The 27,867-nt window shown below is 48.6% G+C and overlaps 2 protein-coding genes across 7 annotated transcripts in view; one reads left to right on the forward strand and one right to left on the reverse strand.

Moving 5' to 3' along the window:
* The window catches only part of SPATA21 (spermatogenesis associated 21), a gene marked incomplete at its 5' end in the record, with an annotated part of 33,619 nt that extends 31,733 nt beyond the window's left edge, over nt 1-1,886 (forward strand). The window contains 1 exon segment of the mRNA XM_081215730.1: nt 276-1,886. Within this exon segment, the coding sequence (XP_081071856.1) occupies nt 276-333 (58 nt within the window). The 3' untranslated portion in view covers nt 334-1,886.
* SZRD1 (SUZ RNA binding domain containing 1) lies at nt 1,039-27,822 on the reverse strand. Of its 6 annotated transcripts, none has more exons than XM_081224794.1 (4): nt 27,714-27,817; nt 8,041-8,090; nt 6,050-6,301; nt 1,039-4,208 (listed from the first exon to the last, which is right to left on the reverse strand). In XM_081224794.1, the coding sequence occupies exons 1-4, from the start codon at nt 27,762-27,764 to the stop codon at nt 4,106-4,108; spliced, it is 456 nt and encodes a 151-aa protein (XP_081080920.1). In that variant the 5' UTR covers nt 27,765-27,817; the 3' UTR covers nt 1,039-4,105. The 6 variants fall into 6 exon arrangements, with proteins under 6 accessions (XP_081080920.1, XP_081080919.1, XP_081080921.1 ...); XM_081224793.1 differs by having other exon boundaries at nt 6,050-6,304; XM_081224795.1 differs by lacking the exon at nt 27,714-27,817 and adding an exon at nt 19,899-19,916 and having other exon boundaries at nt 6,050-6,304.
* Nucleotides 27,823-27,867: the final 45 nt, after the last annotated feature.

Below are 27,867 nucleotides of genomic sequence, written 5' to 3' on the forward strand. Positions count from 1 at the left end.
GGACTCGGTAGCACTACCTGCCTTTCTCATGCAGGGGGTTTAAGTCCTTTGCCTGAGTCTGATTCCATGTTAGGAGTAGTAGGAAACAGGCTTAGCAGCTGGGTGGAGGGAAGCTTCCCCGGCAGCAGTCCTCTTCCAGGCATCCTGGGATAAAAGAACACTGGACTTGGAATCAGGCCTCTGAGCCCGACTGCTGGCCCCATCACCTCCCTGGGAAGGACTCCTCTCCCCTTGGGCACATGGGGTGGCTCACTTCCTCCCACCCCTCTCCCTAGGGAACCCAGCTCTGACAGCCAAAAGTGGCTCAGTTCTGTGCCGGCTCGAACCCACTGACCCTGCGGAGTCCTGACTCTGGGCAGCTGTTCAGGGCCTGCAGATGGACGGGTCATCAGGCAGGGACTGCTGCTGGATTTTGCTTTTGTGGTCTGGTAAGCTAATAAACAACAAGAACCTCAGCCTCTGTGCCTGGTGCCAGGGAAGGCCCCAGGTTTTCACCCTTCCACTCGGCTCTCAGAGCGGAGGGCCTCAGCCTCCCTCAGGCTTCGGAGCCCCTGAAGCAAGACTTGCCTCAAAACCCTGCCGAGGGTCAGGAGTCCTGCTAGAGGCGGCCCTGGGTTCAAAGTCTTGACCTCCTGTGCACTCTCAAAGCACAGAACTGGGACTATTCTCAGATGGGTGCCTCCACGCCTTGGACTAGGAGTCCCATAAGGGCAGGAATTCTCTTTCCCACTTGCTCGAAGGGAATGGTGAACATAAGGGAAGTACCTGGGAAAGACCCTGGCCCCTAAAACGGACAGACCCTGTGGAAGGGCAGGAGGGGCCTCAGCCATGCTCTCACAAACAGAGGGCCAGGACCCAGGGGTGCCCTTCCCTTGGAGCCTAAGCATGTGGGTCCGTGGCCCCAATCCATACACCACCCCAGTCCTATTACTCAAAGAGAGAGCCCCTCCCTAGGACTGAGCAGAGATAGCTTCCCAGTGGTTAAACAAGCAGCCACAGCAAGAGGTTAGGAGGCCAGAAACTGAAATGAGGACAAGGTTCCGACAAGTTTAAAACATGTATTTAAAATACAATTTATAAAATGCTTAATCTGCCGACTCAGGAGCCCGCGGTGCGGGGTGGGGTAGGGTGGGCAGCTACCCGCTAGACCAGCAGAGCAGGACTGCAGGGGTGCGGCCCTCCCTCCCATGCCCTTCTGTTCGGATACCCAAGGGGCCCATATGCACCCCTGGGATCACATGGCCGAAAACAGGACCCCAGAGGTTTCCAGAGCCTCTGCCTACCAGGGAGGCTGGGGCAGCCCTGCCGGCCCATCCCTGAGCAGAGCATCCCCAGACGGGGCAGAGCAGGGTACGGCTGGGCTGGGCAGGGCGGGGTGAGGCAGTGGGCTCTGGAAGGGGCTGATGGTAGCAGATAGGGTGTTGCCTCCTGCCTGCAGGTGGGGAGCACCCTGATTGAGTGGGCGGAGAAGGGTTGGTCACCAGGCCCAGACCCCCAGCTCCTTTGGTTATAGGCTGACATCAGAGTAGTGGCTCATGGGAAGCGGTTAGCTGGAAGGTCTGAGGCCTGGCTCACGGAGTCAGGGAGGAGCTGGGGGAAGGGGACAGTACCATGAAGGCAGATAAAGGGGCAGCAGCCTCAGGTGTCTGCCCCCAACTCCCCTGGGGTTTTCCAAGCCAAAGCCTGCAGCTTACTTTTAAAAAATTAAAAAAAAAAAAAAAGCACTTAATGAAAGTTACAGACAACTACCCCCCACAAAAAAACCCCAAAACAACCACAAACACACACACAAAATCCAAACCGTTCTCTCATCTCCCCTCCCACCTCCCCCCAACACGACAGTTTCCTGTTTTCATTTCTTTCTCTTTAAAATTTTGCCTGTCACCTCTCCATCTGGGAAGCCAGGACATGACCGCTGGTGGGTGGTGGCAGGCACACAGCGGGCAGAGCCCCATCTTTGGCTGGAGGGAGGTGGGAGCATCAGTCCCTACTACATCCTTGATCCACAGACACCCCATCAGCCAGGCTTCCCTTGGCTCCCACTAGAGGAGGGGAGCAAGAACAGGTGGTCCCAACAGCTGAGCAATCAGCACTTCTGGCCTTCCCACCTGGCCTACCTCTGTACCTTCTCCAACTGAAAAGGATAGGCTCATCTGGGGCCAGAAACCACTATCACATGAGGGATGGACACTATCCGTTCAGAATGCGGAAACTTGGTCAGGGCGGTGGAACTGTAAAGACAGCAGCAACCTTCTCCCTTGCCCACTCCTGGAGGTCATTTCCCCTCAGAACACCGTTCTGCAGGTTCTTACTGACTGAAGCTTTGTTCCAGCTCTGCTCACGGACAATATCCTGGCTTCAAACAGTTATAAGCCTGTGCTATGGACTAGTTACTGACTTAACCGACAGCTGACCTTTCCTCTTAATGGGAAGATGTAGTGGGCCAAGGCTTGCTGGGCCCGGCTGACATCCCCACAGGGCAAGGCTGAGAGCCAGCAAACCAAAGGTGGAGCGAGCCTCCAAGACCTAGCTTGCCACCTTGGCCACCACGAGCTGCCCTGATCACAAATGTCACACCAACCACTCCAAAACTCATCTGCTGAGCAAGGAGGCCATCTGGCTGGCTGAGGGACATAAGGCGAAGTGCAACGGAAGAGATCGGACAGCCTGAGAGGGGCCAGATTGTACACACACAGCTGCTCTGGGCTGGGCCCCCTAAGCCTCTTCCACCTCGAAGAGCCAAAGCGAATCTCCAGGCTCCAAAGACAGAGGGGAAACTGCCTTCATTCCAGGCCCTTGCTCTGGAAAAAGGAGTCGAGGGTAACCTAGGCCTATGGGGAACCAGTCTGTCGTTACCAATCTTTGCAATGCACAGCTTGTCTTTCCCCAAATGTTATTCAGAATGGTCTGCTCCCAAGGTAGTGATTTCACAAGGGAAATGTACCGGGTAGAGTTACCGAGCTGATGCCATCAACAGTGATGGCGCTCCACAGACCCTTGAGAGTTCTAAGCCTTGCTGGAGTGGGAAGACCCACCTACCTTCTGACCACACTCGGCAGGAGGCTCAGAGTCCTGGAGTCAGACTCTCTCCTGGCTTTCCTTGTGCTGACAGCAAAATACTGAGCAAGGCTCGCAGCCTCACTCCTAAAGCCCGGGAGTGCAGCCTCACTCCCTGCCCTCTTCTAGAAGTAGTAAGCCCGGCTGGTAGGGAACCACCCTGAGGGGTTTTGGAAGGGAAAGTCTGTTCACTTTCCCTGTCTCCCAAAATACTAAAGGTGAGGGGTTGGCACCCTCCCCAGGCTCTCTGAGCCTATAGAGCTGGCCCAGTCTCCAGGTAGGGCCCAGATGCTCTGGGACTTAGCTGGGGGGAGGGAGGTATAGGCATGGGGTGCTCATCTGTCCTGGGCTGCAGAGCCCTGCCCCTTTTCTCGGCGGCAGTAGGAATACAGAAGCTAAGCTCACCAAAATCCTATTGGTTAATGTTTCTAGTGGATTGCCCAGAAACATTTTTAAGTAGACTACCAAACTACCCTTTCTTAATTAAAAATTCATTAAACTGCTAAAACCCCTCCCATGTACTTTGTTTTGCAAATCAAATATTTGTATAAACAAACAAAAATAGGAAGGAAAGAAAAAAAAAAGAAAGGATATTTTCAAATGGAACTTGCTTTTAAGTGATGAAGACATGCACTTGAGGGTGGGTGGATGTGAGTTCTCATTTGTGTTTTGAAATCCCAAATTAATGAACATGATAAACTGTTATTGCTGGCACTGGCTTCACCCCAAGCGGCCAAGTGGCACTGTCTGACTCTACTCTGAGTCCTTGGTGGGTCCTCCCAACCCTCCTCTAACCCCCACCTTTTCCCTTTCCATTGACTTGGGACAGCCCTTGTAGAAGTGCCAATCACAGTGGGAAGGGGGGGAAGGGAGGTCACAGTGCATGGGGTTCAAGGTCACAGTGGGCGGAGCAAAGGGGATCACAGTGCAAGTAAGTCAGGTCGTTCCCTCTGCTCAAGTCCAGCTGTCTGCCACGGCAGTGCGACCCGCAGCGGACGACCCAGGAGGTGGTGACGGCGGTGGCGGCGGCATCCTTCCCTGCCCGCGTTTATCTGCGCTGTTTGAAGCCTTGTGATCCATCAGGACCCAAAGGCTGTCTGATCACATTGTTAGGTTGCCTGCTGTCTTCGGGTTGGGAGATCCTGGTTGGCCTGAAGGGAAGAAGATCAGAGTGAGGCCTGAAAAAGGGTATAAAAGAGACCCCCAAATCTTAAAATCAACCAATTCTGCACCTGAGGCAGAAGTCACAGTGGCTATTAGCCAACTCTGGCTCTCCGAGCCTGCTTCTTTGGCAACCAGATTCAGTGCAGCTCCAAGCTGGGAAGCCCCTGAGAGCAGGTGGGGTGGACGGTCCATGTTCACCTCTAGCACCTGCAGCACTCTTCCCCACAGGTTGGTTCGCCATCATTCACCGGAGGCAGAGGAAGTGCTCCAGGGCCCATCCTCTACAGAGGCAGTGACCATGGATAGCATATCTTCCACAGAACTTCATGGCACAGACTACCCAGAGGTCCGGCCAAGGTAAAGACCTCTAACCAAGAGCTCACCAGAGTGACCTGGCACCCGCCACCGCTGCTCTCCTGCTTCTCTCCAGATCATGGGATTAATGGTTGACTCATATTACTGTGGAAAACTAAAAGAAAATAGACTTTTTCTACTTTGCCAAATGAAGGCTTACAGGAGAGATAACAGAAGTCCATCAAAATAATGAAGGCGTAGAAATAAGGTACAGATTAGCACTTCAAGTCCCAGAATACTCCGTCCAAGGAGGAGTCTCAAAGTTAGAAAGAGGCTGTTTCAACAAATACTGCTTTACCAGGAGATGACAAACTTACATAATACAACCTCTAGGACTGCAAAGAAAAAAAATGCCAGGAATAAAAAAGAATTTAGAAAATTCACAGAAACATCACATTGGCCCATTATAAGACCCAAAAGATAACATCCAGAACCCACTTATTTAATTGCACAACAAATGGATGAGGCAGGTACGATCATTATCCCATTTTTCAGAGTAGGCTACGAGGGCACAGAGGGGTTAAGTAGGTCTAGGTTAAGCAGAAGTTAAGTGGCAGAGGAGGACTTTCCCTCTGTGGCGCAGTGGTTAAGAATCCACCTGTCAAAGCAGGGGACACAGGTTCGAGACCTGGTCCGCGAAGATCCCACATGCCGCAGAGCAACTAAGCCCGTGCACCACAACTACTGAGCCCGCGCTCTAGAGCCCTTGAGCCACAACTGAGCCCACGTGCCACAACTACTGAAGCCCACATGCCTAGAGTCTGTGCTCCGCAACAAAGAGAAGCCGCTGCGATGAGAAGCCCACGCACCACAATTAAGAGTGGCCCCCACTCACCACAACTAGAGAAAGCCCGCGGGTGGCAACGAAGACCCAACGCAGCCAATAAATGAATAAATAAATAAATAAATAAATTTATATTTTTTTTTTTAAAAAAAAGAGGGCTTCCCTGGTGGCGCAGTGGTTGGGAGTCTGCCTGCCGATGCAGGGGACACGGGTTTGTGCCCCGGTCCGGGAGGATCCCACATGCCACGGAGCGGCTGGGCCCGTGAGCCATGGCCGCTGAGCCTGCGCGTCCGGAGCCTGTGCTCCGCAACGGGAGAGGCCACAACAGTGAGAGGCCCGCGTACCGCAAAAAAAAAAAAAGAAGTTAAGTGGCAGAGATGGGCTCAAACTGGCTGATTTTGACTCAAAGTCCATGCCCTTACCCTGTATGCCACACTGCCCCCTGGTGCCTACAGAGGCAGCATGCCAGCAAAGCTTTCAGAGCAGTCCCGGAGCCAGTGCACACAACAAACCAGCCGTACCAGCCGGGGTGGGCAGCTGTAGCCACGATGGTTCCAGCCCTGATTCTGCCTGCTTTTCACTACTCTGCAGGTAGCCAGGCCACTCTCCTCCTCCTCCTCCTCCTCCTCAAGGTGGCCTGGTGGAGTGGTCAGGTCTGGCTGGCAGGTCACCCCTGCCAGCTACACTCACCGGTCGAGGATGGGTTTCTCTTGCTCCTCCTCGGGGCTGGCGCTGCCCAGGATCCGCTTCCGGGCCTCCGCGTACTCTGCCTCCCGCTGCGCTAGGGACTTGACGGGAAGGGCTGGCCTGCTGGTGGAGTTGGGGCTGCTGACCACACCGTTGCTGGTGGGCCTCTTGAGGATGCGAATCTGTGGAGGGGGCCCCGTGGGAAGGCTATCGTCCTGAATCACAATGGGCACTTTGGGAGGAGATTTGGATTTCCTGCTGACAAAGAGCAAACACAGCTTCACAAGTCCTACCCTTGACTACAGAGGCCCCATCCATGTCCCACACCCACCCCTCACCACTTTTCTCTCCCTCCCCCTCCTAATTCTATTCGTTATTCTCTGGCCTCTGACCAGACATCAGAATTCTCACTCTTCAAGAAGGGTTTCTCGAAAGAGCAACCTTGCCTATTAAGCTCACGCAGCCCACAGGTCTGCTCCTCAGACCGAACCCCAGGCAAGGGGGGCAGGAACACCAGCTCATTCTGGGACTTCTATCCCCGTGTTCGTCAAAGTCACATCAACCACTGTCGGGCCCCTGCGGCAAAACACCTCTTGTCCAGGATCCAGTGGCCTCAGTTAAAACCCCAGCTTCCCTACACAGACCAGCGTGTAACAGGCCGGTGCGGCGGGAGCCCCTTAGCTTGGGGATCAGCAAAGTGTTCACTCCCAGTCAAGGTCCCACAACATACGCTCAGACCAAACACTCCAGCTCCGCCGTCCCTGCCTGGCATCAAGACAGGATTTACCAAACTGCCTCAGCCTCTGGTGAGTGTCCTGTGCCTCCCAGAGACAAGCTACTCCAGACACTGGATGGCCTCTTCAGAAGAGCTTCTGAGCAGAGACCCCTCCCTCACCAGGGCTCTCCGGTCTGCTGGACGCGGCGGGGCTGGGGTCAAGGACGACCCTGGAAACAGTGCTTGGCAGTGCTCAAAGGAAAAACACTGTCCAAGGCTGGTAGATGTGCACATCGGGCAATGTGTCCACAAGGGGAGGAGGAAAACGACACAGGAAGGGAAAGAAACAAAAGCCACAGGAGAACAAGGGATACAGGCAGGAACGGCCACCCCTCGACAGCCACAGAGACCCTCCCCAGAGCAGTCAACTAGCTTCTCTTCAGAACCAAACAGCGCTCAGGGGCCTGTTTTCAGAGCCTTGGTTGTCAGGAGGAGTAGGTACTGGAGGGCCGCTGCCGGGGGGCTGGAACAAGTCTTGGGCGGGACAGGACAGCATGGCCAGGGGACTGTAACCAGGCGCTAGTGTGGTTGCAGAGATGAGCAGACAGACAAGGAGCCAGCACTCGGATCACAGAGGCAGCGAGCCAGGAAAGTCAGCGGACGGGCAGGGCACCCCCAGTTCCCTGGGGATGACTGTGCAGCCCATCAAGCAAGTCCAGAGAGGCCCTCCCCGCCTCCTCCCTGCCGCCTGTCCCTGCGGGAAGCTGACAGGTTACCAGGGCAAAGGCAGACTGCTGAAGTCAACTTTCACCTGCTTTGGAAACCCACTTCCTCTGCTGCCTGGGTGGGGGAAAAAAGCTATCCTTAAAGGTCTTGAAGAATTCCCAAGAATCTTTTCTTCCAGGATACCCTCGTAATGCGCCAAGCCACCAAGTCACAGAGGGCCCAGGGAAATCATCTGTCCAAACTCCTTGTGTCACAGAGAGAGAAAGTGATGTCAAGAAAGGGAAACAACTTGCTCCAAACCTCAGAGTCAGGCCTCAAGCCCAAGCCTTCTGACTTGTCACCTCCCACCTCACACAGGGCGCCCACTAAGACAGGAGGCAGGTGCAACACTCCAGCCTCACTGCCAAAGCCGCAAGCCACCGTGTCCCTAAGGGAAGGGTTCGCTGCCCAGGAGCCTGACCTGCCTGTATCTAACGGCCAGCTGGAGAACACCACTGACTGCCCAGCTCTCACGGCAGAGAGCATGAGCCCTCAGACCAGACAGCAGCCTTACCTCTCCTTTTGTGTGATCTTCAGTTTTTTTTCCAACCGTCTGTCTATTTCCTAGAGGAAAAAAATGTATATAAAAAGTGGAAAAAAAATCTCTCTCAAATAAAAACTTACGTCTTTATTTTCAGAGCTAAGGGCAGTGTCCTTTCTGATCAGGGACATTACTGTGTCCTTTGAAGTAACGGATGCAGCCCTCCCTTTATGAGACTCCAGGATTTGGGGTCCTGACTCCCTGCAGGTTCATCTCCCTCCATCCCCGTGGCTGCGGTGAGAGTTCTAGACCTCATCATTCAGCTGGGTTCTTTGCATGGCCTCCAACTGGTCTCCTGGTCACCAATCAGTCCTTCACAGAGCCACTCGTATCAACTTTCTAAACGTAAGTCTGACTGTGTCACTTCCCCACTTAAAACACTTCAACTGCTTGCCGGATCCAGTCCAAGCTCCTAAGCATGCCTCACCCACACATTCCCTTAGCTTCTGTTCCTGTGCTACACCACAGCAAAACCGAACTGTGGCAACCCCCGGAACCCAGCGTGCTGATCTGCCTGCCTGCAATCTCCGCCTCCTTGCAAACTCCCATTTATCCTGCAAAACCCAGCCTGAATGTCCACCTCTTCTTTCTGAAGTCTTCTTTGATCCCATACAGTTAATCACCTGCTCCTCAGACATAAGCTCTCCCTTTTACATTCCTTCATGATCATATGTGTCACATTTCTTTTTTTTTTTTTTCGGTACGCGGGCCTCTCACTGTTGTGGCCTCTCCTGTTGTGGAGCACAGGCTCTGGACACGCAGGCTCAGCAGCCATGGCTCACGGGCCCAGCCGCTCCATGGCATGTGGGATCTTCCAGGACCGGGGCACGAACCCGCGTCCGCTGCATCGGCAGGCGGACTCTCAACCACTGCTCCACCAGGGAAGCCCTGTGTCACATATTTTATGATCTATTTTTCTTACTCGTATGGACTTGAACTCTGTGAGTAGCACCTAGCAAAAGGCCTAGGACAAAACAGAAGCCTAGCATCTGTGGAACTGGATGGAAGTCAGAGTCCTCAGGCACTCAGCACCAGGAATTCCTCCACAGCCTCGTGTACGAGCCTCCATGCATGGGACAGGGAAGCTGTGCACAGAGCACAGCCCAACCCTCCAGGCTCCTTGGCTGTCCCACTGCTTTTTCTTAAAAAACGTTCCACCAGCCAGCAAGGGGAAGACCATCCAGCTACTGGATTATGCAAAATTATGTATTTCTCTGGAGAGTAGATCTGTAACAGTGGTTCTCAACCAGGGGTGACTTTGCCCACCAGTACGTGTGGCAACGTCTGGAGACATTTTTAGTTGTCATTACTGGAAGGGAGCTGCTACTGGCATCTAGTGGGTGGAGTCCACGGATGCCACTAAAATCCTACAATGCACAGAATAGCCCCACAGCAAAGAATTATCTAGCCCCAAATGTCAACAGTGACAAGGCTGAGAAACCCTGACTTATAAGATGGATGGGATTTTCAAAGGAGTCTGTTACTTGCAAAATGTTAAGAATGACTACCTTAGTAAAAAGTTTCTGAAATTTGCTGAGTTCCATCTCAGAGCCCAGCGTGTAGCTAGTTTTCACAAACGCTCTGTATTTCCTGTGCAGTTCAAGCTGGTTAACCATATTATTCAAATCTTCTACATTCTTACTGATTTGTTTGATCTATGGAGTACAGAAAGAATCAAGAATTATTCCTTCTAGTACATTAAAGTTTATCATTATGAAGTAATCTTCTTTATCTTAAACTCTATTATTTCACATTAATAAAGCTATGCCAGTTTTTTTTTTTTTTTGGTTAGTATCCCCTGGAATATGTTTTCCTCTCTTACTTCTTATCTCTCCATGTCCTTATTTTTGTTTCCTGTAAGCAAGATGAAACTAGCCTAACCATATGAAGCTGAATTTTAAATCGAGTCTGACACTCACACTCATTATGACTGATGCTGAGTTGTGTTTAAAATTTTTTGTTTTTATGAAAGACCCAAAGTATATTTAGGCAAGCACAACAAACTGTATTCTGAGGCACCATCAACTCTCTGGAGGGGGTAGGAAGCCGCAAGAACAAAAACCTCTCACTCAAGCATGGAACACAAGTTGGCACCCAATGGCTGTTTAATGACTGAATAGAAATGGTGCACGGAGGCTAAGAGAATGACCTAGATGTTTTCTGTGAACAGAGAGACATGCACTCAAAGAGAATCTATGCCACAGCACAGTCAGTAATGTAATTTTTCTAAATTTTTGGATTAATAACAGTGTTACTGCCTGAGTAAATACTATGTTTCACATTAGTCTAATGCCCACTACCTTTTATGGGCTTTTCACAAACAATGTGTAGTTTTAAAATTCCACACTATCATTCTGCTCCAATCTGAAGATGAGACTTCCTATTCAAGTTTCTGCATCATAAATGCAAGGTTTCACATCTGTGGGATTTAGGTGTCTTCAAATGGTCAAAATCAAGTGCCTCCACAGGTGGGCAAGTAACCAAACTCCATATGCAGGCAGCACAGTGAGGGGGCGAGGGGCTGTGAGGCACCAAAGAACACTCGTTCCCCCTACAGACAGGCAGCCAAGCCCTGGACGACAGGGCCAGAGCTGCTATTTTAGGAGATTTTTATGGGAAAGCTCTAAATTTTTAAACGTCATTACATGAACTCTGGCTTTCATATCTCCTTAAGGGCCAAATAAGACGTAAGAGGCAAATGGGCCTAACACGTTAGCTGATTTTTAAAAACACTGTGGAAAAATACACATTACAGTGGCTGAATTTGAGAGGTCCCATCCGGGTTTCCTCTCAGGAAGGCAAACTGCTTCCTTCTTTCTCTAGGGCCTTAGGGAAGACGGGGAATCTGCCCAAGCCCAGCAAATACAGCTCGGGTGGAAAGGAGCCCTTCAAGAGGGCATACGGACTATAATGCTTAATGTAGCTGTTAATACACTCCCAAACACTCATTTTCTGGCACACCAACCCTGTCTGATAAACAAAGTAGCTTGTATCCGTCTCTGTCGGATGAGGGCAAGTTGCTCAGGGAGGTTAAGGAACTTAGCCATGGTCACAAGGTGGACATCATGGAGGCAGCCCTAGAACTACGGCCTCTGGAGGCCCTGTCCCGTGCTGCCACACCCCCAGGCGGGCTCAAACCCTTGGAAACGCTGCTAGAGTCATTAGATATTGACCCCCTCTTCCGTACAGCCCCTGAATCCTACACAGCTCCCTGGTACCCCAATAACTAATACTCTCATCAATTTCCATTGCGTCAGACAGGATGGTTTATCAGAGTTGAAGAATTCTTCCGTCAGATGAGAGGACAAGATATGAACCCAACAGCTCTGGTGGAAAGCGGGTCCTGGCCGTCTACAGATGGCCAGCTGTACACCAGCATGCTCAGAGCCGTCCCAGCAGGGGAGGGGTGTTCTGCCAGCAGCTGGAGAGGGCACTGCATCTCACTCTGGAGTCTGTCCAGGTATCACGAGTCAGTCCATTCTCTCCTTGGACAAGGCTTTGCAATCAATCTGCCTTCAGACTCATGCTCTGAAGAGCTGGACCAAGTGGAAACTTTCGTACAGGGTGCACTACAAGGAGAATGCTTGTCTCCTCCAGAGATGCAATAGCCCAGAGGAATTAAACAGGCCTCAGAATGTGTGAGGAAGCGTCTAGATGTGGGCCCCAACAAAGAATCTAGTTATCTAAGGGCACCTTCTCTTTTTAAAAGGATGCACAGAGGCCCGGCCCAAGGTCAAGGCTCCTGTGTTAGAGGACCAAGGACTTCTGTGTTAGTGAAAGAAACCCATAAGCTCATCACTTTATAACTCAGCTCTGAGTGAGGAAGCGTCACCGGGGCACAAGGCAAGTTTTAGGGGATAAGCCATCAGAGGGGAGGTGCTAAGAAAGTTTGATTTCCTATGGCTTCTCCTTCCAGAAAAGCTCTTTATTGTTTGTCAAGTAGCACTGAAGAGACTCCAGAAGATGATGCTCTCTGCTAAGTGGGGTGGCCTCCTCTCTTTGGGTCAAAATTCTAAACAAAAGATCTCTTGTTACCAAGCACAGGTATCACTTCTCCTGTGGAGCTACCCCTCTACAAAAATGAGGTACATCCTTCTTGGTCTGAGAGAACAAGCGAAACCATAAAGAAAGCAAGCATGGGGGCAGGAGGTCATGAAGAGCCACAGTGGGGAGCGAGGTGGTTCTGGACGGGCTCGTCCTCATGGGAGGCAGAGGGGAGGCCACAGCCACAGCCACCGGGTGAGCGACACAAGACATCAACATCTGCAAATTCAGCTCACCCAGGGAAGCAGCACAGCTTCACTGGCTGCCGAGGACCTTAGTCTTGCAATGATTATGCTCACGTGAACCTCCAGCAGAGAGCTGGGAATGGAAGCATGGGAGGGGAGGAGACGCCCCAAACAGCCTAGGCCGTGACCCAGGCACAACCTTCAAAAGGAGCAGTGGCAACAAAGAGGACCAGGATGTATGTGCAAGGGCAGGCAGACTACAGTGAGAGCCTCACTCTTGTAACACTGAGAGGTGCACGAGAAAGGAAAAAGGAAAAGTGAGAAGGTAAGAGGTGAGGAGAAAAAGGCAGAAGAGATAAACAGATAGGTTATTCTGGGCGTTGGTGCAAAGTACAGCAAGTACAGCACCACTACAGCTTACTGTCCCAAAAAACAGACTTTATCAGCTCACCTAGGGAGGGTGAAGCTGACTCATACTAGCCACACTCACAGGAGACAGAGTGAACAAACCCAAATCCTGATCTGTTACACCAGGGGGTGTGGGAGGAGGTGTCCTGTCCCTTCTGGAGCCTGACCTCCGGCTACCAGCTCCCCAGGGCCCCCACCACACCGTGTCCTGCTCCACCACAGCACCCCTCTCTCTGATAACCCAAATCCTCTGGTCGCCACCGCAGCCAACGCAACTCCAAAGAATCCAAGTAATCTTGTATTGAATGGAGGTCTAAGAGGTCTTGGCTCTGAGTTAGGAAATACCATCTTTTTATCAGCAACAGTTACTATTTAAGTGACTTTTCCGGACAATTTGCCTCTCTTTGTCAGTTTCCATTGCAGAAGAGGATCTTTTCTGATTTTCCTCTCAGATTCAAGGAATAATGACTGGTCTTGGGCTCCCTGTGAACCACTATGCCCCACAGGCTCATCTGGTCTCGTCCAGCTATCCCAAATTGGGGAGCACATATCTACAAGCAGACCACTGGGGGGATCTGAAGAGATAGGAGTCCTGAAAGTACAAGTGTTTCTCTCAGAACCAGAGCCTGACAGGTCCTGATGAAAAGCAAAGAGAAGACGCTGTCAAGGAGCTGATGGTGAGACCACCTTCCAAGTACGTTCTGGCTCCCGAACTCCCACCATAGCAGGAAGTGCCCAAGCAGGAAGTGCCCAAGCGGGGCCTAATCTCTTTAAGTTTTGGGCAGGACATCAGCGCCCATTCCCCTGGCTAAAAGACAGCCTGTGTCAGGGCCTCCTGGAGAGCAGCCTCCCCAGAAAGGTGCCTGTGTCTCCATACCACACACAAGGATGGAATTCTGGCTCCTTCCACGAGGGCCTCAATTTCATTCAGGAATAAAGCAAAAAGAATTCATGGGGAGAACCAGCAAAATCTGGTCTAAAACCAGATAAGAAAGTCTCTGTAACTTTTAAAGTGCCCCACTGGTCATTTCAAGTACAGATGTGCAATCCATAGAGACTTTTCCAAACAACCTTCATATCAACGTGTGTAACTCTGTGCTTCATCCCTGCCTTGTTTCTCGACATCAGTGGCATGGCAGTGACACTGTCCTGCCCCAGTGGGGTTGGCCGTCTCCAATGCTTCTGCTTACTCTACCTCCCCCGACTAACTCCAGGGAGGGAAGCACCCGAAGTCATACCACCCCAGGTTTGATTTTACAGTGATGCTTCAGGATTACTGTCAAGTTCAGAAAATCAACTCAACTCCTAAGCAAACATGATCGGGTTAATTCAGAAAAAGCAAAAGGCAGAAATCAGAAGTTGAGAGACAAAGAAGACCTGTGGGGGCACAGCTAGGCCATCAGCTGCCTTTTTAATACAGACGCAGGTTAGTCTGTTTGAAGGTTCCATTTCCCGCAAAACATTCCTCCTTCCTCTGTTCCTCCCACAGCAAGGAAAACATTCCACTTTAATTACGTGGGCCACTGTAGGGCACAGGATATAGTTCTAAAGCTCCCTCCCTAAGGAAGTCTACGCTTTGTTAATGTATCTCAAGGCCATTTTCTTTTTGCTTTACTGTGATAAAAAAAAAGCTGGAGACAAGCATTTATGGAAAACCTACTACAACGTAGGAGATGTGCTAGAAGCTGGAAACCCAGAGATGAGTAAGGCAATCCCCGCTGATGAGGAGAGCCTAGCCAGGTGGGAGAAGACAGATAAACCACAGTTGCCATGTTGGCTGTATCAACAGTGTTTTGGAAAGAGAAATGAAGGGGGGACGAGCCTGCCATGATAAGTCAGGGAAAGCTGCAGAAACTTAAAGGACTAGAGTTATAAGGAGAAGAGAAGGGGCATAAAAAAGTTGGGGAGAAAGAATGAAAACATGAATAGAGGGAAAGAAAAAAGGAACCCCAAATATGATACTTCTTAAATGGAGATATTCAAATCTAGAAAGGTATTTGATAATGGACCCATCTCTTTTAAAAAATCTAGGCTTGGAAAACCATCTGAGATTACTTTAGCTGCAGTCAGCAATGGTTCGTATTATTTGGGGACTTCCCTGGTGGCACAGTGGTTAAGAACCCACCTGCCAATGTAGGGTACATGGGTTCAAGCCCTGGTCCAGGAAGATCCCACATGCCACGGAGCAACTAAGCCCATGAGCCACAACTACTGAGCCTGTGCTGTAGAGCCCTCAAGCCACAACTACTGAGCCCACATGCCACAACTACTGAAGCCCGTGTGCCTAGAGCCTGTGCTCTGCAACAAGAGAGGCCCGCGCACCGCAACAAGGAGTAGCCCCCCCTCGCCACAACTAGAGAAATCCCGCGTGCAGCAACGAAGACCCAAAGCAGCCAAAAAACCCCCCCAGAAAAACAAAACATATTTGGTATCAACACTACTCAAAAAGCTACTGCACGGGCTTCCCTGGTGGCGCAGTGGTTGAGAGTCCGCCTGCCGATGCAGGGGACACGGGTTCGTGCTCCGGTCCGGGAAGATCCCACATGCCGCGGAGCGGCTGGGCCCATGAGCCATGGCCGCTGAGCCTGTGCGTCCGGAGCCTGTGCTCCGCAACGGGAGAGGCCACAACAGTGAGAGGCCCACGTACCACCAAAAAAAAAAAAAAAAGGCTACTGCATAAAATTAGTTGTAACTCCTAGGGCCAGCAAGATATGAACTGGAAGAACTTAGGCACACCAGAAAACCACGAAGGGCTTTGGGGTGGTACGCTGTAAAGATCAAACAATTCGTACTTGCTCGTAAGGAACAACCACTTCCTGCTTTCTTTTCCAAGTTCGCTACAGCTTTCTGGACCTCTCTGCGCCCGCCCAGGAAGAGGGAATCCTTTGGGCACACTCTCTCTTCTGCACTAGATCCAGCTATACCACTCAGTGCAGTGGTGACCGCCACGTGTGGCTGGTAAGCACGTGACACGTGGCCATTCCAAACTGAGATGTGCTTTAAGTGCCAAATACATAGCAAACTTCCCAGACTTAGTACAACAAAAAAAGTGTAAAATAGCTCATTAATATATCTTCAATATTTAGATGTTGACATGATACTACTTTGTATATACTGGATTAAATTAAAAATATTAAAATTAACCTCACTTGTTTCTTTATACTTTTCAAATGTGGCTTCTAGAAAATTTTACATTACCTATGTGGCTTGCATGATACTTCTGTTGGACAACACTGCTTTAGATCTAACCTTAGAGTAAGATGTGCCTCTGTTGTACATTTCATCTGTCGGCAACTAGTGACTGAGTGCCTTAAGGACCCAAGAGGCATGGTGTGTACTGATGTGCAAGACCTACTTTGGTGGGTCCTATTTGTCATGTCGGCATAACAGCAACTAGCACTCATCCAGCACCCAATGTTGGGCTCAGGCCCTGCTCTGGGTAACATTCACCACCTCACTTCAATCCAGCTCTCTAAGCCCCACTGTCCCACTGAAACTGTTCTTGTCGAAGCTGCCAAAGACATGCAGTCATTGGCCAGAATCACTGGTAAATTCCAAATCGTCACTTGGCTGCGTTGGGTCTTCATTGCTGCACGCAGGTTTTCTCTGGTTGCGGCGAGTGGGGGCTACTCTTCGTTGCAGTGCGCGGGCTTCTCATTTCGGTGGCTTCTCTTGTTGTGGAGCACGGGCTCTAGGCACACGGGCTTCAGTAGTTGCAGCACACGGACTCACTAGTTGTGGCTCACGGGCTCTAGAGCACAGGCTCAGTCGTTGTGGCACACGGGCTTAGCTGCTCCGCGGCATGTGGGATCTTCCCGGACCAGGGCTCGAACCCGTTTCCCCTGCATTGGCAGGAGGATTCTTAACCACTGTGCCACCAGGGAAGTCCATTAATCAATTGAAGTAAGCTTTTATATATAGAATGCATAAAGCATTTTCTTTATTCAGTCTCCAGACACTACTTTCCTGGTAGTTCCCTCTCACATTCCATATTTGATTTCTCCTATAACAAGATAGGTTCCTTTTCCTCTCCTGATCCCTTGAGGTTGGAGAGTTTGCCCCTTCTGTATCCAAGCTGGCTTATTAAGTGATCTCATCTAGTTCCACAGCTTTAAAACCATTGATACACAACTGCCAACTTGACATTCCCACCTGGATTTCAAAAGGTACCTCAACCTTTTGTGTCCAAAACCCAACTCTTGATTTTACCCAATCACCCAAATCTTCTCCTCCCACATTCCCTTTACCCACCCCATTTCAGCAATTCCAGTCTTCTAGGGATCAGGCCAAAGACTCTGCACTCTTCTCGATGCCTCCTTCACACCCATATCAGCAAATCTTGTTGGTTCTATTTTCAAAATGTACTGTGAATTTTCTCAGCACTTCTGCTTCTGTGACCACCCTGGTCCAAATTACCAACAGCCCCTGAATGGTCAGTTGTAACAGCATCCTAATTAGTCTCTGTGCTTCCATTCTTGCCCCTGCAGTTTATTTTACACACAGCAGCCAAAACTACCTTTTTAAAAACCAAGTTAACTTCTGTTTAACACCCTCACATGGCTTCCTAGTTCAAGGTGATCTCCACCATGGCCTCCTATTCTCTACTGCATCTAGCTCCCTGCTACCTCTGACCTCATCTCTTGCCACTTTCTCTTTCATCCATTCCTACTAGATAAAACAAGCACAATACAGCCTTAGAGCCTTTGCACTTGCATTCCCTCTGCCTGCAAGGTACTTCTGCAGCTTCTACCTGGCTTGCTCTCTCAGCCTATCTTTATTTGAGAGGCCTTCTCTGACCATTTTTAAGAAAAGGTACTCCTGGGGAATTCCCTGGTGGTCCAGTGGTTAGGACTCCATGCTTGCACTGCCGAGGGTCCGGTTTCAATCCCTAGTTTGGGAACTAAGATCCCGCAAGCCGCACAGCGCAGCCAAATTTTAGAAAAATAAAAATAAATAAATAAATAATAAAAAACAAAAAAGGTACTCCTGCCAGTCACTTTCTATGCTCCTTTATTTGCTTCATTTTTCTTCATTGTGTGTGTGTGTATAAGATATTATTATCATTTATTGTCCATCTTTCTGCACTAGAAAGTAAGCTTTATGAGAGCAGAAACTTCATTCACTACAGTTGTCCGGAGTGCCTAAAACAGTACCCAACACATAAGTCAAGGAACAATCCTATGAAACAAGATTTTAGCGATATATCCCCATTTTACAAATGATTTACAAACCAACTCAGAGGCGGTTATGTAACCTGACCATGGTTCCACAGCTACTATGGGGTGGAGCCAGAATATAAACTGGGTCTATCCGGATCCAAAGGCAGTGACACTCTCCATGTTCCAAATAAAATCTAAGGCTGCCTTAAGCACTTCACAGTAGTGGTGGTGGGAGCGCACTCTCCAAACACTTGCCACAGGTATGTGTAAGGAAGGCACCAGGTCCTTCCTTCACCACCCTAATCCTCACCACAACTCAAGCGATGTACAGCACCCCTGCTGCACGCTCAGAGGTTAACTGAGTTGCCTAAGGCTACGCAACCAGTAAGTGAGAGAACTGAACCCTAAACCTCAAGAGGAGGAAGCAAAAAGGTTCAGGAGTGTGGCTGGTGTGTGGCCGCAGGACCTAAGAAGTAGAATAAAGACTGACAGGGATCACCAACCTGCCTGCCTGCGCACCCCAAGCCAGGTGAGTGCAAGCCCACAGTTCCCGAGGAAGGACTACAGCAGAGCTCAATTCCAAAGTCCAGATCTTAAATCTAAGAAGTGCCCCAAAGGAACAAATTTCCAGAACAGGCCTAGCAATTTAGATGTATCCCTCAGAAACTCTGTAACTTGCCACCTTGAGACGATGTATTATTCTGCTTCGAGTGCCTCTTCAGAGGGTCTCCATGGGGGAGGGAATCCACACAGTCCCTTACCTTAAAGGAGTGGAACAGGCAGGGGTGGGAGTAGCGGTGGTGAGCCCAACCCCTGGAATAAAACAGGAAGCAGAGTCTAATGGGGGTCCCCTTTCTCCATGTTTATTATTGCTTTCTCCTTTCCCTTTTCATACAACACTAAGCAATACAACTCTTAGAGTAAACAACATACAAATTAGTCCTCTGGGGCACCAAGAAAGAGACCCCTCAGCCAGTCCTGTCGCACCCTAATGGGAGAGAGGCCACACTGTCAATGGCTGGAGAGCAGCCCTCACACTCAGAGCAACAACACGCTCTGCCCCAGCATCGTCTTTGAGTGACGCTTTATTTACTCAGTGCTTTGTTTAACTCTCATCACCAGGCAAGGCAGATTTTATTCATCTAATTTTACAAATGAGGAAAACGAAGCTTAAAGGTAGTGATGAAATAAAAATTATTTTAAGACAAAACAGGAAAAATTTAAACACAAAAGATTCCTCTGCCCCTTTGGGCCCCCTCCCTCCCCCTCTAGTGTGCATTGTGCACCTGTATTATGCATTAACCACACCTTCCCAACGGCAGAAATACCTGCTGAACGGTAAAGATCCACTTTTCTTCTGGTGTCGGCTATGCACCTCCTTAGTAGATACCATTCCTTTCTTAATCCTGTAAGGAGTCAGAATGACCTACCACTTGCCTTGTACATGCAGACATCTTTGGTGAACTTTATGTACAAGGCCAATATATCAGTTTCCTTAAACACAGTGATTGGTGCAGAAGAGACTGGTCGGACAACCTGGGGAGATACTGGGCTGCACCTAATGCAAGTTCTCAGCTTAAATACTTACTTATGACCTTATTAACGTTACTAGCTCTATTACTTGTATTCTATCTGTTTTACAAGATTATAATTTTTTGCACTACCAAGTGTATGACTGAGACTCCAATAAAATTAATGATGACTAGGTCACTTGAAACAATTGACCAGATATACAGTTCTGTAAGATCAATGACTGTAATAGTCTAACCCTAGATATTGGAAGAAGCAACAAGAGGGAACCATTTCCAGGACCATAACAGACTAGTAAGTCAGGTGGTCCAGAAGCTTTTGGTTACTGTTAACGGGGCCTAGTCGAATAATAGCACATTAAGTGGCCTATCAACAAAATCCTCACCTGACCTGGGAATGAGCATTCCTAGTGCCATGGGGCAAATTGGTCAGGAAACGCCTCCCAAACCTTGGTTGAAATTAAGACCGAAAGGGAAGGGATTGTACAATAAAGAATGTTGCTCACCATCCAGTTCTACAAGAATCAAGCCATTAGCCACTGCAGTCACTGACCTACAATACACCTGAAAAGAATTCAGGGTGAAGATCAGGATGAGGCATTTTGTGCTCTGGGAAAACTGGCAGAAATGGCCCTCAGATATTTTCAGGAGCAAATTTTATGGACCCAGTTTCTCACATCTTCCCATACTTAGAAAGCACTAAAACCATTAACTGAGATTACCTGTTCCTCGTGGATAGCAGTAACCTTCTGCCAAGGTGTGTGCTTGAAGTACATGCACCCCTTCGCCAAAATCACACATCTACTGGCCTCTCCCTTTACCTCTTCGGAACTGTCCTCAGAGCTCTCTGAGAGACTGTCTCCGGGTTATAATCCTCAGGTTGGCTAGAATAAAATTTTCCATTTCTTTCTTAGACTGACTATTGATTAATTTTTTCATTGACAGTAGGTAATGACTTGCCCCAAAATCAGACATGGCACTTGAACCCTTGGCCTAGACTTCTGACTTCTCCTGCCGTGGATGGTGGAAGTGCGTCACTGACTGGCAGAGGCAACCTATTCTTTCTTGCTACCTTTTAGAATGAAGACAGCAAGTCTCCTCTCCCAAAGGAAACATTAGGCAAACAGACTGGGGGACGGAGCAAAGTCGCTATTACCACCCCCCAACACCAGGTTTTATTCAAACACCCAAGGGCGCCTTCACCAAAGGCTAGTTAGAATCACACACTCAGGAGGGGCAGCAAACAATGCCTCCAGGGCCAAGTCGATCAATAAAACAGGCAGGACAAAACACAACAGGTAACACAATACGTAGGTAGGTAATATGCGGTGGGGACTATGGAAGAGAGGAGATAAGAGGAATCAAGACCCAGGTAAAGGCATTCAGATTCAATATTTAAAAAACCATGTGCACCCCCAAAAAGTCTATAGGTCGAATACCCGAGGGCTGGCAGTGTGAAGTACAGATAAAGGGATCCTAAGATGGCAGAGATGTTCAATCTTCTCAAGAGATCTGAGCAAAAATTATTTACATTCTCTCTCTCTCTGCTTGGCTAGATGTTAAAAAGTTATTTCCCATTTATAATCAAGATTTCAGGGAATTCCCTGGCAGTCCAGTGGTTAGGATACCGCACTTTCACTGCCAAGGGCCCGGGTTCAATCTGTGGTTCAGGAACTAAGATCCTGCAAGCTGCGTAGTGCGGCCAGAAAAAAAAAAAGATTAAAAGAAACCTTTCAACCAGCGTATCACTTGCAGTCACTGTTCTTAGTATTAACAGCTAACAGCAGCATTGGCCTTCTGGCTCTTGAGCACCGAGTTCAAGTTTCTCAGATACACAAAATTTATTAGCTCCTTATCCAGAAGCAGGAGGTCAATCCTAGGCAAAACAAATACAGTACTTCAAAGGAACTAGCAACTAAGCACCCTAAAGCACTGAACTAGTTAAATATCTGCCAAGAAGCAAAGGTAAACAAACTGTCCAAAAAGATCCCTAAGTGTAGGCTCAGGATGCCAAAAGCCTCGGCTGAGACGGACCATGTGACTTCCTCTCCTGGACACTAGGAATGATAGTACCTACACTTCACGAGGTCACTGAAACAGAATGGGGTAATGAACGTAAAAAGGCACTCCACCTGCCCAGTAATGAGCTCTCAAGATGCTGTCTAAGAAGCCCTTTCAGAAAGGCCAGTGGGATTTGGGAGTTCACAGGCTTATAGGCAGTGTTCGTTTACCACCGAGATGTGCAACTAGGTAGCAGAAACAGAACTGACTGCTGAAGGGTCGCGCATGCTTTTATAAGCCAAGAAGGCCAGAGCGTGAGGGCTGGTAATTTGGCTCTCAACGTCTATAAAGAGTAACGACAGTCCTGACCTTTCCAGACTCGAGTCATAACTGTCCTGTACAATCTCATCTAAGGATCACACCCCTGAAGAATGCAGCTTTTTTTAAAAATCTTTTTTTGGCCACGCCACACGGCACGCAGGATCATAGATCTTCAACCAGGGATCAAACCCACATCCTCTGTGTTGGGAGCATGGAGTCAACCACTGGACCGCCAGGGAAGTCCCAAAGAATGCAATTTTAACTGTACATATTTATTATTCCTTTTAGAAAGGAATGACTATTTCCTGTGTTCATTTTATAAGGAAAAGCGTTTGGGGTTTGGGGAGTGGATAACTTACCGTGAGGGACATTTTAAAATCTCTTACCCTCAGGGATAAGACTCTTTATGTACACACTGACCGCTGTTAGGATTTGTTGCTAATTTCTGTGGTGGCTGGTTTTAACCTTTATCCTGCATAGAGCTGAGCTGGATGTTAAGGAGAAGGATGCTTGGCGGAGGCTAGCATAGTTTAAAAAACCCTTGGGAAGAGAAATCTCTATAGCTACCACTTAAAAAAAAAAAACATTTCATTCTGTATTTTGGCCACAGATAGAAGTAGCTAAACTCAATCTTCTCCTAGGAAACCAACAAGTCAGTAGTTGTCTTGACAGGAAAAAATTTCTATTTCCGTGGAAAGTGTGCAGGAAAGAACCCACTCCACCTTGTGAACCCACTCCACCTTGTGAACTGATACAGCCAGAAACTGACATGAACTGTGGGAGGCCCACTACAGTGTAAAGGGAGAAACTGCAAAGAAAGGGCTGGCCCCAAGAATTCTTTTGAGTCACCAGATCTAGACAACAGTGTCTTTTCTCTTGGAGGATTTTACCAAAAGCTTTAGAAAGACACACAATTCTGTCCTGTTGTAGAAGGAAAAGCAACTTTCCGAATTCCAACCCACAGCACCATGGCAGTTCTCTTGTACACCCTGAGCATGCCGGGAACAAGACCCCCATGCAGCCTCAAAGAAAAGAGCTGAGCAGTTACGAGTGAAAAGCTTTCTCCAGAGTCCCAGGGACAGACGGCTCAGCACAATCATGTCTAAACTAACTGCTTTATAGAAAGTCCCTTCTGAAGACATCAGTGCCTAGCACTCAATCTTTCCAAAAGGACCAGAAATAGCTTAGAAATGGTCCCTTTGGGCATGGTACACCTACATTTGTGCTGATAGCACAAATCTTAAATGCCTTCTTTACTGTAAGGACAGACGTAAGGAAATCAGCATCAGGTAGCCCCAAAATAGCTAGTATTTGCCCACTATCCACAGCCACTGTACACCTTCTGTGATGACAGCAATTACAGGTAGCACTGAAGACCCCAAAGTGAGGTGGCAGCCACACTTCAGGGAGAATGGCCTCTTCTCTAAAGAAAGATAAGCAAATCAAAGCTCTTATCTCTTAAATTAAAAACTATGTCACTACTCTGCTTAAAAAAAAAAAAAAAAAAGCCTCCAAAGCTCCTTTCTGCTTTCAGGACAAAGTCCAAGCTCCCCAGAACCAAGTACAAGGAGGCTCTTCCTGATCTGGCCCCTGCATACCTCTCCGCATACCTCTCGGGCCTCATCTCTTTCCACTCAGTCCTGCCAACATCCTGCCCTCCAGCCAGAAGGAAATACTTGTAGCTCTCCCAATGCTGCATACTCTGCTCTCACTGCCTCCTTGCCTATGTGTGCATTTGTCCTACATTCTACCTGCCCCTCTCAGACCTACTACTGCTTAATTCAACTGGTCCTTCAAACCCTATCACCTTTTCTACAAGACTGTCTCTGATCCCAGCCACGGAACCCTGTCTGTGCCTCTTTCAAAGAAAGTGCTGCCCCACTTGACGCCTCCACTGGACTGTGCTGTGCCTAGTACCTGGAATACAGCAAGTATTCCATGTTTACTGACACCTTACTAGAGACTTATATACCATGCAGTACTGCTGAAGGGCTAATGTTTAGATGACTAGCTCAATGAGGGTAGAAAGTAAACATAATTTAAATTCTTAATCCAGAAGACCAGTGTCCTTTAACTTACGCAAGATGCATTTCTTTCCAATTAGCTACACGACTTGCCCTTGCGAAAAAGAATAAAACGCAACTTTTGAGATGCAAGGAAATTTAAAAGGTTGCCAACACTTTATAATAAATACCAGTCCAATTCCATTTATGTACCATCTGTCTTCCCCTAGGACTGGGTTAGCTCATTACCAACAAGATGGACTAGGTCATATCTTTTTTGTGTGTCTAGACAACAAGTGAATATAAAGCTTCAAACTATCAGAAATTTGAACCTGAGTCCATTAACCAGCTTTTAAGAAAGCTTTGATTTTAAACTTTTTCCCTTCTCCCTTTTCTTTTTCCTCCTCTAAATTCTACCCCATGCTTGCACAGTAATAATTAACCAGGACCAGATACCTGAAGACTGTAACCTCTGATAACATCACTGATGCACAAGTCTAAGTTGTTTTCAGGACAAGATGACCTTTGCAGGCTCCACCTCCAGACCACCAGGTCACAGACCACTGGGCAGGAGGCACATAGACCACAGACAGCCTGGCTCCTGGAACTATGATTAAGAAATGTCACAAGAGCATGATTAACCACCAGCTTCCCCTCTCTTTCCCCTTTAAAAACTCCTGACTAGGGAATTCCCTGGAGGTCCAGCGGTTAGGGTGGTTAGGGTTCCATGCTCTCAAGCTGAGAGCCCGGGTTCAATCCCTGGTGAGGGAACTAAGATCCCACAAGCTGTGTGGCTCAGCCAAAAAACCCAAAAAACCAAGAAACAACAAAAACAGAAACAAAACAAAAAACCAACTCTTAACTCAAAGACCAGTTGGAGTGCATCTGAGACTTGTCTCCCACTTCCTTGCTTGGCACCTTGCAATAAAATCCTTACTCTGCTGCAAACACCTTACTTTGCTGTGCCCTGGGCACGTGAGCCCTTCTCGCCTTTTCAATTTGAGCAAACTGCTGATCTGATTTCGGGGGGAGTAAGGATTACAAAATACAGTACACTATTTGTCCCTTGAGATGTGCTTAACACAAGGACACAATTTAGAGTGTGAATCAACATTAACTCAATTCTACATTTTCATTTCTCCCAAAGGCAGCATATTTTTAAAGAAGCATTTCCTCAATGGAATATAAGTTACATTTTTGAACTGTCCTTTTTTTGAGGATGCAACTCCTTGGGAGCACAGGTAAAGGGACTATTTTATATCAGATAAGTGGTCACCATATTAACTAAAAGCAAAAAGCAGTGTATTTACAGAATATTTGAGGTGTTTCTCAAAGTCAGTCTTCGCCTGAAGGACACAATAGAACTTGATATTGAGTGTTCTGAAAATACAAAGGAAACAATGACCTCACATGTACTGACAAATAAGAAAAAAATTCTAGCATGATGGCAAAATTCTTTTGTGGTGTTGGAGGACAGGATCACCAAAAGCCTCTACTTTCAAGGATAAGAACTGCCTCTAAATTATATAAAGTTTAAATGCTCACTTTTAGAATTAGTCAACCCCATTTGAAGTCTTGCTATCCTGGTGTTTCATTTTTTTGCAAGGGGTTGTGTATGTGTAATTTAACACTCATTACCATATATCAGTTGAGAAACAGGGTAACCTGAAGCTAAGACCTTTACGTATGCAACCGGGTACGTCTGAAAGACGCTGTATAGTTAGTTGGTTTCCCAGTGATATGGACACTATGCTTCATCCCCTCCTTCTAAAGTGCACATTTACAAGACCCTTTGTGAAATTCGCAAAGGGAATCAAATTCAAGAGAATCTTCAAATATAAGCCCAAAACAAACATATTAAAAATGAAAGTTAATGCCCAACTCCCAAATTTTCCATAGGTCCCCAGGTGGGAGACAGCAAAATGCTAGAGAAAGAACCCAGCTTTGGAGTCAGGTCAAAATCCCAGCTTCCCAATTACTATCTGTGTGCCTTGAGCAAGAGAGGTTACTCCCTAAACCTCAGTTTCCTTATTTACTAAAGGAAGGTAATACATCTACGGGTTATTTCAATTAAATAAAAGCTATATAAGGGAACTTGCATTTTGGCAGTACTGCTCATGATGTCAATGAAACAAGGTTTGGGTTCTATTTCTGTACCTGGCACTTTTAAAGGGTTTTAGTAAAGTACAGTACAAAGAATACTGGACGAGCACCAGAAAGATCTAAGCTAAATCTTACATCTCTGGTGTTTATTCAGCTATAAAATGCAGGAGTGTGCTAGTTGATCACTAAGCAGCTTGCCAGTTGTGAAAAACTAAAGCAATCCTCAATTTCTGAACCCTATCTTCATTTTTGTTTATTTTCTTATTCCTTAACATGAGAAACTCATGTCCCTTTGAAACATGTGAGGAAAAACAAAGAAAGGACAAGATGCTCAAGAAACTTCTCATTCGAGTCATATTCAAACTGTAGACCAAGCTTTTTTTGCAGGGAGCAGCATGAGGGGTTCTGAATGATTCACTCACATTCGCGGTAGGCAATAAACGCCCCTACCGGAGACTGTAAATTCTCTGGCACAAAGTCACTGCTAAGCACGCTGTCTAGCACAGAGCAGACACTCCAAAATGTTTGTTGAATGAATAAATACCTAGCTGACACCTGTTGCTCGCTATAAAATCTTTCGATTGCTCTCCTTACTCAAGTCAAAATCCAAGAAAGATGGTCGGCACATATAAGAGCTGTACCGAATACCTTCTGAACGAATTAATTCTTCATATCCTCAATTATGCTAAGTGAGAAACAAAGACCTTGAGAGAAACGCTGAACCACCACCGGGAAAAACTTCAACGCCAAAGTTTCAACATTAAGGAAATGTTAAGGGAGAGGATCCGTTTCTCGGCTTCAAGCGTTGACAAGCACCCTTAAAGGCGCTTGGGGGGAAAACCCCAGCTCCTGTTGTTCTACCCCGGTACACTCGGCTCTCCACGCCCTACTCCCGACACACAAACCTTCACGGTGGATGTCACTCGAGCCAGCACTGAACAGACACGAACACGGGGAGGACAAAAAGACATCTCCCCACCTTCACAAGGGTCACCATAGAACCACATACTCTGAAATGACCAAATTAAACACGAACCTAATGGTACTGGCTATTCGGCTTAAGAAAAACTAATTTCCTATAGCTTGTGGAGGTAAACAAAACTCCAAAAACCAAAGTCGAACGGTCCATTTTCCCCCCTCCTCTCCCAGGAATGCGCCTACTTTACAAATCGCACCCCTCCCCCCTCGACCCCGGCGATCACACTTCGAGACCCTTCCCCGGTGCTCAGATCGTTGGGTGGGCCTCGGGGACAGAGGCTGCCCGCTGGGCTTTCGGTTGTTACGGCGGGGTTCCCAGGAGACGAGCCTAACGCGGGCTCTCAAGAGTAAAACTGAAAGAGGAAAAAAACCCCAGACTCGCCCACCGTGGCGTATGGCGCAAAGCAGTGGGGGATTTTAGCAGAGTTGAGGGGTCCAGAAATGACTCAATTTCCTCTTCCTGCTCTTCTGCGGAGCCGGGCTTGCCGCCCCAGGTCCGCGCACCCCCTCCCCACATGGTGTGTCTCTCCTCTTCAAAGCACATGAACTTTAAAATGGTGCTTTGGGCGGAGGGAGAGCCGACTGGGAAAGGAAGGATCAAAGGAGCTTGGGGCGGGTTAGAGGGCGCCTGGAAAACAGGCCCTGGGGGGCGGGTGTGACGCCCCGGGTGACGTGCACATCGCTAAGGGGGTGGTGGGTGAAAGGAGGCGCACCGGGCAAAGGTGGAGGGAGAAATGGAACGCGGCCCCTTTAAGAGGCCTTCACGGCGCTCAGGGGCCGGAGGCCTCTCCTTCGCCCCCGGCCCGGCGTGCGGGGCCTTTCCTCGGGGACAACCATCCCCAGACCCACTCCCCGGAGGCTTCCCTCACGCCAGGTCCCGCCCGGCCCAGCCCCGGGGCGGCGGCTCCTCCTTACCCCGCTGTCTGCCGCCTCCTCCCAGCTCTCAGCGACCTCCTCATCTTCCATCTTACTCGCCGCTTTCCCTCCTCCTCCACCCCCTCTCCGCGCCTGCGCCCTGAGGCGCGTCTCCGTCGCGGGTGCTAGCGCGCAAGGCTTTGCTCAATGAACC

The sequence above is a fragment of the Mesoplodon bidens genome (assembly GCF_964165515.1).
Source record: "Mesoplodon bidens genome assembly, chromosome: 2".
Classification (NCBI taxonomy): domain Eukaryota; kingdom Metazoa; phylum Chordata; class Mammalia; order Artiodactyla; family Ziphiidae; genus Mesoplodon; species Mesoplodon bidens.

What these genes read in the sequence shown, in the direction of transcription:
- SZRD1 (XM_081224792.1), bottom strand. Translation starts at nt 27,315, where the DNA reads ATGTGGGGAGGGGGTGCGCGGACCTGGGGCGGCAAGCCCGGCTCCGCA. An exon ending in GCTTTGCGCCATACGCCACG is followed by an intron (nt 6,302 to 27,184) that starts GTGGGCGAGTCT and finishes CTTTGTCAGCAG; the next exon opens with GAAATCCAAATCTCCTCCCA. An exon ending in GAGAAACCCATCCTCGACCG is followed by an intron (nt 4,209 to 6,049) that starts GTGAGTGTAGCT and finishes TCTTCCCTTCAG; the next exon opens with GCCAACCAGGATCTCCCAAC.